General features: G+C 40.9%; 1 protein-coding gene across 1 annotated transcript in view; it reads left to right on the top strand.

The window, feature by feature from the left end:
* The window catches only part of NOX3 (NADPH oxidase 3), a 65,874-nt gene that overhangs the window by 10,096 nt on the left and 42,534 nt on the right, over positions 1 to 13,244 (top strand). Inside the window, exons 5-7 of the mRNA XM_069598918.1 lie at positions 967 to 1,112; positions 3,607 to 3,788; positions 9,108 to 9,231. Of these exons, the coding sequence (XP_069455019.1) occupies positions 967 to 1,112; positions 3,607 to 3,788; positions 9,108 to 9,231 (452 nt within the window). The remainder of the gene's footprint in view (positions 1 to 966; positions 1,113 to 3,606; positions 3,789 to 9,107; positions 9,232 to 13,244) is intronic.

Below are 13,244 nucleotides of genomic sequence, written 5' to 3'. Positions count from 1 at the left end.
ATTCCCAGAATCATAAAACTAAATTTTCTTCTTAAGAATATATTAAGAGTTTTAGTTTCATAAATATTTATTTTGGTCCACTTGGAATAATACATATAAGTATATGTGTGTATGTGTATGTGTATATATATATGTTCACTAAAATGTATACAGTAAGAATAAAAAATATAATGTCTGAAAGAGAACAAAAACACCACTGTCTCTTCTCATATCTATATCATATGTTATATGCATATATATAAGTGTGTTTGATATATAGTATTCTAGAAAAATACTTTCTGATTTCTTGGGAAAGAAGAGATGTGTGTCTATGTGTATCTTCTTATATATATGTATAAGGTGGAATATATATATAATTAGCTTGTATATCATAATATCTATACTATGTCCAGAATGATTATACATTTATAATTAAATTATGGTGAGTTGAAATTTACTTTATGCCTTAATATAGTTAAAATGAATATGGTGATGGGTTGCACAGCCAAATTAAAAAAAAAAAAGAATGTGCTGAATCATACAGTATCTTCAAAAGTATTCAGTTCATTTCATTCAAGACACTAGGAAAGATGCACAAATTACTCTTCCTTGGAGGTTACAAAAACCAGCACAGAGAAACTTGACCAGATAGAATTGAGTTTTTGAGTAACCTCAAAGGAAGAAATTAACATGGTGCCTGTTCCATGTCATCCCCTGCCCATGAGTGAGTGAAGCCACTCAGTCGTGTCCGACTCTTTGCAACCCCATGGACTGTAGCCCACCAGGCTCCTCCATCCGTGGAATTTTCCAGGCAAGAGTACTAGCGTGGGTTACCATTTCCTTCTCCAGGGGACCTTCCCATTTCCTTCCAGGGACTGAATCCAGGTCTCCCGCATTGCAGCCAGACACCTTGCCGTCTGAGCACGAGGGAAGTAACAGCAAAGGAAGAAATTAACATGGTGCCTGTTCGTGCCGTCCCGCCCGCAGCCATCCACATCGTGGCGCATTTGTTTAACCTGGAACACTACCACTGGAGCCAGTCGCCAGAGGCAGAGGGACTGGTGGCTGCGCTTGCCAGACTTGGTGACACCCCAAATGAGACCTACCTCAATCCCATCCGGACCTTCCACACAGTGAGTTCTTCTTGCATGTCACATCGTTTCTCATCCCCTAAATCCTTCCTTTTCTGATCCCTTTATAAGGAATCCTGTATTTCAAAAGCTTTTGAAAATTTTTTAAAAAGCTAGAGAGCCAGTTTCTGCCAAATGCTAACATCAGTTTCACCTTTTAAAGGAAGTTCTTTTCTTCTGCCATCATCATTGCTGAGAGGTTATGAGCAAGAAAAATTGATGCCACTTAATTAGTTTATAGCAAAAAATAAAGAAATAAATACACCTAAACAAGGAATGAAATAACCTATTAAACCTTACCTTAAGTTTTCAAAGTAGCTCATGATTAGATATTTTTTGCCAATATTAGAATCATAAAGAATGTGAAGTGCCATCTAAATTCAGGGACGATGAATTGGATGTCTTTATTCTCAGTTTGCAAATTGTTTTCTGGATTGCTTTTCCTGTGTCATTTTTGGCACACACATGACTGGCTAGTTTGCCAAATCTGATGCTGGACAGAGCAGTAAATTCCATAATGAGACCTGCATGGCCAGTGACATCATTAATGCTAATTAGTTGTGTGTACATGTAAGAAACAAAAAGAAAACCCAATGTGTAGCCACAGAAATCCTCCTGAAAAGACATTTCTCTCCTTTAATTCACCCCCCACCTCTGTTTTCCTGGTTGATCTAAACTTTTGCCATGTACTGCCTATCATATTGGAAAATGTATCCTGCATATTGACCAAGATCAAAAATCTGTATTGTCCAAGAAGAACCTAAGACAATACTCTCCAAAATGGAAATTCCTCCAATACTGTCTGGGCCATCTCTTTAAGTGACCCTTTTGCCCATTTAGCCTTACTTGAAGAAGCAATATTCAAAGTCTCTTTCTGGGGAAATTCTTCCGAGTCATGTCTTCCAATTATCCTACAGTGATATTGAAAATCAGGCCACTGACCTAGTAGAGCTACATTTTCTTAGCTGACAGTAATTAGAAGCTGCAGAGGCCCTAAGCCTATGGGAGTGGAATGCCTTTGGTGTCCTTATTGGAGCTGCAGGATTTATCTGGGCACCTACTGCGGTTAACTCTGTCCCCCATTAAGGCTCTGGGAAATCTGTTGTGATACATAACCAAGAATAAATCTCGAGATTTTGAAGAGACTATACAATAAATCATATTTATTACAAATACTTTTAAAGTAATTTGAAGCAAGTTAAACATGATTAAGCTACTCCCCATATGGCTATTTCAAAATTTTAAAGGCAATATACTATGTAAATACTAATTAAGGTCAAGAAACCTTCTAATCTAGGATATTTAGAGAAAGATGGATACCCATAACACAACATGTACATTATAGAGCATTTCTAATGAGACACAGAGGAATTGTTTTAGATGATCCCTTGCAACTCAAACCAGTCTATAAATATGTCACAAGAAGAGGGAAGTGGGGATTTGCTTTAATAAGCAAAGAAGAATGATTTGAAATTAGCACACCATGTGATATCAATGGATTTCTAAAATGCCTGAGTACACTGGGAAAAAAAAAAGTCTTTTAAATGTTTTAGACATAACCCTTTCAATTTTATTTCCACTGTTTGCTCCACAAAGGAAAAAGTAAACAACATAGAAATCCCTGTTTAAATTACCTCAAGATCTCAAAGCGGCCCAAATCAATGAGATTTTACTGACAAAAAATACAGTGTGCATTTATGGAGCTCATGGTTGTCTCAAAGATAACAACACAGTATGTGAATACTAATGACTTGACCAGAATATGGGAAACTCCCAATAAAACAAAATGTTTTAAGATTCATATTCTGAAAAGCTGTTTAACCTTCCTCTACACTAACAGGTCAGAATTCTGGCCTTGTGGCAGGGTCTATCTGACAGGAATAGCTGTATCTTTATTGATCACCTAGGATTTAGAAAGCCATATTCCAAGCCTCTTGAGGTGGCATGAAAGAAATGCAAGTCATGGTCCTTCCAATTAAAAATCGAGAGCAAGGAATAACTGCCAGGGGAACAGAGTGTGCAGCTGCTTTATTAGGGACGCCCCTGAGGGACCTCTCCAGAAAAGTGTTTATTAATGTTAAGATGCAATTAAGCATGGTGAGTCTCATTTTTATTTTAAAAATTAAAACCTTGAAACTCGGTGTGGGTTTTGTTTTTTTTTTTTGCAGTATTGTATCCTAAAATGCATTTTCATATATTGTCCTAATTATAATTCAACATCATCAACTTTGGCATGCTGGCTGATTTATACAGATGGGGGGAAAAGTAGTTAACAAAATGACATTGGACAAAAGTTGAGCATAGTGAATTCCACCCTCAGGGGGCAGAGGAAAGGATAAGGAAGTCCCCTGTTAGAAGTGTATGGGGACCCTTCCCAAGGTTAGCGTGCTTCTGACTGGTACATTTTGAATTGCTCCCTGTTTGGATTCTCAAATGTTGATCCTAAAATGGAAAAATAGAACTGAAACATTAATGTGATGGTGTTTGTTTCTTTTAGAACACAATCACTGAGTTGCTAACTACAATCGCGGGCATTACTGGCCTATTGATCTCTCTGGCTTTGATCTTGATCATGACCTCTTCCACCGAATTCATCCGGCAGGTGTCCTATGAATTGTTCTGGTACACGCACCATGTTTTCATCATCTTCTTTATTGGTCTGGCTATCCACGGAGCAGGGTGAGTCCTTATGACACTCAGTGAGTAAGATTTTATCTCTGTGAATCTCAGAATAGTCTTAGAAATTCTCTTGGATGGAGGAGCATGACATGCAGGACAGATGGACACAGAGAACGTATGAAAAAGCAAATTCACTGTGCCAAACATAGTGTATTTTTTAGTTATGCTGAAAAAAAAAAGCAATATAGATGGTTAGGGACTTCATTTTTTCTAACCAATTCTGTTGGGGAATCTTGACTGATATATGAGAATTTTAATGAATGCTGGATAACAATAGATCTATATTTTATTTAGAATCTATTTCCACAATCCAATTTATATGGGAATCCTTGGGATATATATTTTTGATACTCAGATTTTACTTTTGCTGGACTAAAATAATCCATTAGGAAACCCCGTGTGGTGGAGGGACAGAGTGTGAGATGACCAACCTGATCTAGGCTGTGCCACTTGTCACCAGAGTGACCACTTGCAAGCCATTTCAATTTTTTGAACCTCAGTTTCCCCATCTGGTATCTAGGATTCCTTTTTGCTCAAATATGCCATAAAATGCTGTTCTGGCATTCAACACCCACCTGATACTCTTAATTCCTTCATCAGGAAGCTAGAGTAGCATCATCTGAAATATAGGACCTTCAAAGATAATGTTTTTAAGTCTTTACATGTTACCAAAATGGTGCAGGAGGCAGTGATCAAAACCATCCCCAAGAAAAATAAACGCAAAAAGGCAAAATGTTTGTCTGAGTATCTGTACAAAAAGCTGAGAAAAGAAGAGAAGCAAAAGGCAAAGGAGAAAAGGAAAGATATGATATAATCTGAATGCAGAGTTCCAAAGAATAGCAAGGAGAGATAAGAAAGCGCTCCTCAGTGATCAGTGCAAAGAAATAGAGGAAAATAATAGAATGGGAAATACTGGAAATCTCTTCAAGAAAATTAAAGATACCAAGGGAACATTTCATGCAAAGATGGCACAATAAAGGTTAGAAATGGTGTGGACCTAACAGAAGCAGCAGAAATTAAGAAGAGGTGGCAAGAATACATAGAACTATAAAAAATATATCTTAATGACCTGGATAATCATGATGGTTGATCACTCACCTAGAGCCAGATATCCTGGAGTGCAAAGTCAAGAGGACCTTAGGAAGCATCACCAAGAACAAAGCTAGTGGAGGTGATGGAATTCCAGTTGAGCTATTTCAAATCCTAAAAGATGATGCTGTGAAAGTGCTGCACTCAATATGCCAGCATGCTTGGAAAACTCAGCAGTGGCCACAGGACTGGAAAAGGTCAGTTTTCACTCCAATTCCAAAGAAGGGCAATGCCAAAAAATATTCAAACTACTACACAATTGCACTCATTTCACACGCTAGTAAAGTAATGCTCAAAATCCTCCAGGCCAGGCTTCAACAGTATGTGAACCAAGAGCTTTCAAATGTGCAAGCTGGATTTAGAAAAGGCACAGGAATCAAAGATCAAATTAGCAACATCCGCTGGATCACAGAAAAATCAAGAGAATTTCAGAAAAACATCAACTTCTACTTCATTGAGAATGCTAAAGCCTTTGACTGTGTGGATCACAATAAACTGTGGAAAATTCTGAAAGAGATGGGAATACCAGACCACCTTAACTGCTTCCTGAGAAATCTGTGTGCAGGTCAAGAAGCAACAGTTAGAACCGGACATGGAACAACAGACCAGTTCCAAATTGGGAAAGGAGTACATCAAGGCTATATATTGTCACTATGCTTATTTAACTTCTATGCAGAGTACATCATGCGAAATGCCAGACTAGATGAAGCATAAGCTGGAATCAAGATTGTCAGGAGAAATATCAATAACCTCAGATATGCAGATGACACCATCCTTATGGCAGAAAGTGAAGAAGAACTAAAGAGCCTTTTGATGAAAGTGAAAGAGAAGGGTAAAAAGGCTGGCTTAAAACTTAACACTCAAAAAACTAAGATCATGTTATCCGGTCCCATCACTTCATGGCAAATAGATGGGGAAAAAGTGGAAACAGTGTCAGACTTTATTTTCTTGGGCTCCAAAATCACTGCAGATGGTGACTGCAACCATGAAATTAAAAGACACTTGCTCCTTGGAAGAAAAGCTGTGACAAACCTAGATAGCATATTAAAAAGCAGAGACATTACTTTGCCAACAAAGGTCCATATAATCAAGACTATTGTTTTTACAGTAGTCATGTGTGGATGTGATAGCTGGACCATAAAGAAGGCTAAGAATTGATGCTTTTGAACTGTGGTGTTGGAGAAGACTCTTGAGAGTCCTTTGGACTATATGGAGATCAAATCAGTCAATCCTAAAAGAAATCAGTCCTGAATATTCATTGGAAGGACTGCTGCTGAAACTGAAGCTCCAATACTTTGGCCACCTTGTATGAAAAAAAAAAAACGATGCATTGATGAAGACCGTGATGCTGGGAAAGATGGAAGGCAGGAGGAGAAGGGGGCGACAGAGGATGAGATTTTGGATGGTGTCACTGACTCAATGGACATGCATTAGAGCAACTCTGGGAGATGGTGATGGGTAGGAAAGCATGGAGTGCTGTAGTCCACAGGGTCTCAAGGAGTCAAACATGACTGAACAACAACAACAAACTAGTTTGTCCCATATTAATTATTTCCTAAATTGATGTTTTTTCCCATGTTAAAATTTTAAAGCACATTCATATATGCATATAGTCAATGTGACCCTAACAACAGTCCTGTCCAATGAAGATGGTGCTGGTCTTCCCATTTCATAAGGAGGAAATAGATGCTCAGAGTTAAGTGAGTCACTCAAAATCCAAGGACAAGTAAATGACAGAGTCAGATGCAAGACACTGGCTTTCAGACAACCCACCCTTTAGTGGTAACAAGCCCTGGAGATCAGTCTCTACTTACATGAATAAAACATTCCTCCACACTTGGAGAATGTGACTGGTGATATTGCAAAGCCCTGCATAGTTTGCCAGAAGCTCCTTTTCTGTTACCCACACTCGCTGGATACTCTGTCCTGCACCCATTCTCCCACCCTAGCAGCTGCTGAGTGCAGGGGGCTGGTCTCAGAGGTGGGCTCTGTTTCTGCCCAGGTCTGGAAGGACAAGCACAAGGTGACGGAGACTGGATGGCGTGCCGAAAAGGTCACACACCTCGTGGTGACTGTGGCTGCCGTGTGGGATCCTCTGGCAGTTCTTCTCAGTTTGCACCTCCCAGCAAGTCAGCTGCCTCCTCCAACCTCCCACCCCATCCTAGATGCACCCCCAATCTTAGCCTCCCCTTCTTGCAAGGGGTTTCTATGTGCCTTGCACTGGCTCTGCCCGGTTAAGAGCTTCCCCATCATCCATTAGTTTGTCCAACACACAAACACAGAAGGAAAAATTGCCCCTGGCAGCATATTTAACCCTAAACCAACTGGCCCATCCCTCGGCTAGTCTTTAGAAACCTAGTCAGTCAATGTGCACGTTGATGCTGCTGCTTGGCTAAAGGCTTTCTAGCCTCTTTTAACTTTAAAACAGCTGCACTTGACTCTCCTGAATGTGTCATCCTTCACCCTGACTGTTTGTATTTGGGGGATGGGGTGGGTGGTATGTAGTCCCCAAGCCTTCCACCCCAAAGGCTGTCAGGCCTTCCTTTCTCTCTGAGTTCTTCTGCTGATGCCAGAGTGTTAACCCCTGGAGTTCACTTGAGAGCTCTTCACAATTCACATGCGTCTAGAAGACCTCTTCACAAAAATTATGCATGCATCGCCCTGATCCTTCCTCCTCGGCATTCACTCCGTGGTGCATTGTAGGAGCACAAGAGGATTTCAACGGGCAGTGTTTCACTGGAGATATTTTTTAATACCCAAATAACATTTCACAAGATGAAATTTTTTTTTTTTAGTCATTTTAACTTAGTTGAAAGGCTTATTTTGGGATAAGGGCCTCATTTAATCTTCTCAGCTTGAAGTATTCTACAGCTACTGTTTACAGCAAAAAGTAATTTGCAAATTCTATACAAAAATGCCAAGTAAAGTAGGATTATTGCAATGTGTTAAAGCCCACTAATCTTCTTATTATGGGATGGCATAGATGAAGACATAAAAAGTTTAAAATTTTTTAAAAAGATGCTTACTGCATTTGAGAAATGTTCTGAGGTCCCTTGGGATACAAGCTGAATTGTCTGAGGCCTGAGAAGGAAGGTGTTAAAATTTACAGATTCTTTTCTTCTGGCTTCTGTATTTTATTCACTCTTCCAACGTCTGGGCATCGTTTGCTCATGGGAGATTCACAGATAGTTTTGCTCATCTAACTCAAAGGGATGTTATCAAGTTTGGATGACTTCCATAAAACAGACTAGGACAAAGGCCAGGATGGCAGTTCTCCAGGCCACTTCCAAGAGCATTGCTGCGCCCTCCTCCCAGGCAAAAGGGGATATGTTACTCCACAGGCTACCCAGGACCTGAGGAGCCTAGTGTGATGCTAAGCACACACTTTTAAAGCTTAGTGTGATGCTAAGCTTTCTCTGCAAGGACCATGTTCCTCAAAACATAAACCCATGTATTTTACTCATAAACACCTAGGAAGTGAGCAACGCCTAGGTTGTATGACCTCAGTACCCCATGCGTCACAGCCTGTGCACCAGTAGATAAAGGAAGGAATTGGCCCCGAAGCAAATTGTCCTGGGTCAGTTGCTACCGCATCTGTAGGAAATCTAATATAGCAGGATCACAGGACTCTTGATCCAGTGATTCATGAAGGCCAGCTTCTTTTTTCACTCTCCAATTCAACGATATCATCTTAAAAGGCACATTTTACATTGACCTATTTGGACCCCATCAAATACTAAGCCTGCTCTGGGTCCCTGGGGGGACACATACCATTATTCAAGTGACTTCTTCATTTGACAACTTGAAGGTGCTCAAAAACAAACCAGGAAGGGAAGAAGTTCAATAAATTTGCAAAAGACCCGAATAGTACAGTTAGCCAATTAGCCCAAATCAGCAATCAGGACAAGATGTAACCTAATTAGATTCAACAGTCGACAAAAGGATGTGTTCAAACAATTTCCTTCATTATGAATTCTCTAATGTAGACACTTTCAATTTAACACAGGATACCACCGAGGGGCACTTCTTTTCTGGGCTCTTCAAAGTTACTTGAAGCTTCTTAAATTCCTATTTTTAAAGAAGCTCAAGGAAATGCACCCCAGCCCAGATTGTAAGACAGTGAAAGTGTTATTGTAGAGTCCATCATAGTCTCTGTATCCGTGGCAATCACAAGGCACAAAATCACTTTCAAATCTGAGAGCTTTATTATTATTATTATTTTAATAACAGGCGGATTGTTCGAGGCCAAACCCCCGAGAGTCTCCTGCTGCACAACATCACCTTCTGCAGAGACCACCTGGAGGAGTGGCAGGCCCAGTGCCCCGTGCCTCAATTTTCTGGCAAGGAACCTTCGGTAAGAATGAGCCCAGGAGCTTTTAAAAATAGCTGTCACCACAGTTAAAATAGCTAGAGCTTTTACATGCTTGAAAAAAAGAACAGCCCATGTCACCACGAGACAAAGCCAACTCTTTATTAAGAGTGCTAATGGAGGACTCGAGTTATGGATAATTTCAAGAGAAATCCCCTGCCAAAAGCACTCTTTCGTTTTGAAACGTGTTCTTCCACTTACGTTTAAATATGGATGTATGAGAGCGTGAGATTCAGAGCCCTGCACACACAGCCCTGTCTCTGGAGGAGTCAGAAAACGGTGGGCTCGCCACCCTCTGCTCTCTGCACATTCGGCTCCCTGATGCCCTGGGCGACTGCCCACTCCATCCTGAGGACTAAGAGCATCCCTTCTCAATGAATGTCAGGCAGCGCCCAAGTGAAAATCAGGCCACCTTTGCAAGCTTGCCTTCTTTCTTTGCACAACTTACGAGACAGAAAGAAATTGAAAGTACATACATTTACTTCCTCTTCTAATTAAGCTTCTATTCCTGAAATAATGACAATATTAGACCAAAATAGACTTAATTAGAGTAGATAATAGTGTCCACAAAATCTCCAAAGTAAGATTTCCTGGGTATCCTGTCAGGATGACAGTTGATGACATGCTGCTGCTGCTGCTGCTGCTGCTGCTGCTGCTAAGTCGCTTCAGTCGTGTCCAACTCTGTGTGACCCCATAGACGGCAGCCCACCAGGCTCCTCTGTCCCTGGGATTCTCCAAGCAAGAATACTGGAGTGGGTCACCATTTCCTTCTCCAATGCATGCATGCATGCTAAGTTGCTTCAGTCGTGTCCCACTCTGTGACCCCGTGGACAGCAGCCCACCAGGCTCCTCTGTCCATGGGATTCTCTAGGGAAGAATACTGGAGTGGGATGCCATTTCCTTCTCCCAGTTGATGGCATAGATAAATAGAAATAACAATTTTCTTCCGTCTCCTCATATGTCTCAGAACAGTGCAAACCTTGGGACAGCTGGCTAATGCGTAAAAGAAAGTGAGTGAAGCCAGCAGATTAAAACGAGGAGGACACAAGGGACAAAAAAGTGCACGGTTGTGCTCGGTCGTGTCTGACTCTTTTGCGACTCCATGGGCTATAGCCACCAGGCTCCTCTGTCTATGGGATTTCCCAAGCAAGAACACTGGAGTGGGTTGTTATTCCCTTCTCCAGGGGATCTTCCCCACCCAGGGATTGAACCCGCATCCCTTGAATCTCCTGAATTAGCAGGCAGATTCTTCACCCCTGAGCCACCTGGGAAGCCAAAAGATATTTTAAAATGGAATAATAGTACATAAATGATGAGGATTCAGGAAATTAAGTCATCAGCATATGAAGAATATAATGATTGACTTTTTCAAAAATCCTCAACTCTGTTAAATTAAGCACTGGATTTTAAGGATGGAAACTGCTAGGAGAAATGTTTAAAACCAAAAGAAGTGGAATAGATGTGCCCATTAGACTGTGGTTCTTTTAATGGCCAGTATAGATTGTCTCTGTCTTAAACTCAACTATCGGGAGCCACTACCCAGCCTGCATATTAATGAGGAAAATGAATGCCTCTCTCAAATGTTCAGCTACAGTGTCTCCATAAAAAAATCAATACTCTCCCACACCTCATGAATACAGACTAGAGCCTGCTCCCAGCAGCATTTGCTGACATTAATTATCATGAGAAGGGGGGAACGTACCCACCTCTCTGTTCACTCTCCCCTGCTATACCTCCTTGCACACCCAAACTCGTGTTGTCACTCTTTCCCATTATTTTTAATGGATCCTGATTCGAAGCGTGTGTGGGCTGTGCAATTACCGCTTGGCTGAGCTGTACAATATTCTTTCTGTTGTCTGAGGGACACCGAATCCAAAAGGCATCCCAAGGACAAGGAAGGGTTCCTGCGCCTCACTGCCCCACACCTTGCCTGCCTTCGCAGGCCTCTGTGGCGTCCTCTCTGCCTCTCTTGACTCAGTGCATTTTCATGGTGCTTTTCTCAATAGAATATTTCTCAGTTCACCTTTAGGGGTGCACCTACGCTCCCACTCCTCCCAAAGCTGATACGGCTGCATGCATCACCTCTACAAACTGAACTGCTCAAAGGAATCAATTATATTATTATTTTGCAGCCCCCTTTTCCCCTACTTGTCTCCCTTTCTTCCCAAACTCACAGACACATGCTGCAGGACTCCAGAATTCCTCATGCCATCCATCTCAAAACATACCTGGTCTTCCTTAGCCTATTTCATTTAACTTCAGCTTTAACAAATAATAATAATAATGTCTAGCACTTTTTAATTACTAAGGAATGATGTCGACAGTATAGGGAGAAGCTTTAGCTGAGGTAGAGTTAATTCAGCAAACTCTTGCCAAGTAGCTGTTATATACTTGGCATTACGTTAGATGCAAGATTCAGGGACGTGGTTCCCACCCCCTGGAAATCCTATTGTCTCGAAAAAGAGGCCATTCATAAACACACACATAAAATAAAATCAAAGCCAGCATGTTCTTATTTTCTGGTAGGAATGAAAAACCAGGAGTGAAAGTGGAAGAAACAAGTTTCATTACTGCAGCTTTTAAATCAACATGGTTTTATTTCTACCATAAAATACTCACTGTACCGTGACTTTTTCAGTATTTTTTAGAGAAGAAAATATAACGCTAAAAATCCACAGAGTCTCTTAACATTAAAGAAACTTAGATACTAAATAGTCCTGGCCCTTTATTTATTAGATGGAAAAATTGAGATCCAAGGAGTTTTCATTTCTTACCTATGGTCACAGAGGGCATTCCAAGCAAAATCACATCAAGGAGCCAGAGCTTCTCATGCTCTGGCCATGAACTTTCACCTCTATGCTCTTTCAGTATTCATTTTGAACCTCTGGCCTTTTCCTACTCCCCATTTTGCCAGCTCTCTGCTGTTGTCCACAAGTATATGCCCCCAACATTGTATTCACCTCTCTGAGCAAAGTTGAAACATTTAAGAGCTTGGAAGGAACACAAATAATAACTTGCTTCATCTCTCCCATTTTATAAGGCAGAAAAGTTGAGCGTAAAAGGACCCGAGATATTCCTAAAGACATAGAATAAGGGAGGGTAATACCAAGACCAGAACACAGGTCTTCTGAGACCCATTCCAAGACTCACCTTGTCACATGTCCCTCCTGCTCTGGGCTGTCCCTTCTTGTTTTCACTCGCTCTTGCCTATCCTGGTCATCCCTGTTGGGAAATATACCTTTGAATATTCATCTCTGGCCATCTTCTCCTCCATCTCTAATTTCCAGGGGCTCCAAGAATATCACAGTATAACTAAACTAGCCTTTCTCCTCCTGGAGCAATTTATATACTAGACAGAGATAGAGGTGAGGATTAATAGCTTATATTCACCTTCCTGACTGACCGTACAAAGAAAAATAATCCATTCCATTTTATCAACATGGAAAAAGCAGAGACCATGATTGACTTGACACCAACAAAATGAAGTGTGTGATGTCTCAAACTTTCTAAAATGGGTGTGGAAGATTATTTGTAAAAAATACATAGAGACTATGGGAGTGCTTTTTGCAAATCTCTCTCTACGTTCATACAGAAAGAATTGCATCCTTGCTATCCTTTCTGTAAATACCCAAGCCTATTCTCAAAATACTTTCTGGTTCATTCAAGCATAAGAGACCTAAGGACTCACTGCTTTGGTCCAACCCCATCCTTCATGTCTATCCCTTCCTGCCTTTTCCCCTTGCTCTGATCATCATGCCCACCTCACCCCCAGTATAGGTGGACAAAAGGTTTTATTCTCTCGGCTATTCTGAACACATTGCTGAATCCCACTGAGGCAGAAAAGAATAAGTGGGTCAAATTGCTTTGTGTTGCCTCCATAAATGGAGCCTTTATCAGGCAAACAAGAGGCTCCCAGGGAAAAGGCACAGAAGGTTGAGGTCGGTGAGAAAAGGCCCCATGCAAACAGACCTAGAAATAAACAAAAGAGCTTCGAAGAA

This window comes from Ovis canadensis, chromosome 8 (assembly GCF_042477335.2).
Source record: "Ovis canadensis isolate MfBH-ARS-UI-01 breed Bighorn chromosome 8, ARS-UI_OviCan_v2, whole genome shotgun sequence".
NCBI classification, from domain to species: Eukaryota; Metazoa; Chordata; class Mammalia; order Artiodactyla; family Bovidae; genus Ovis; species Ovis canadensis.
This window is presented reverse-complemented; position numbering and strand designations above follow the sequence as displayed.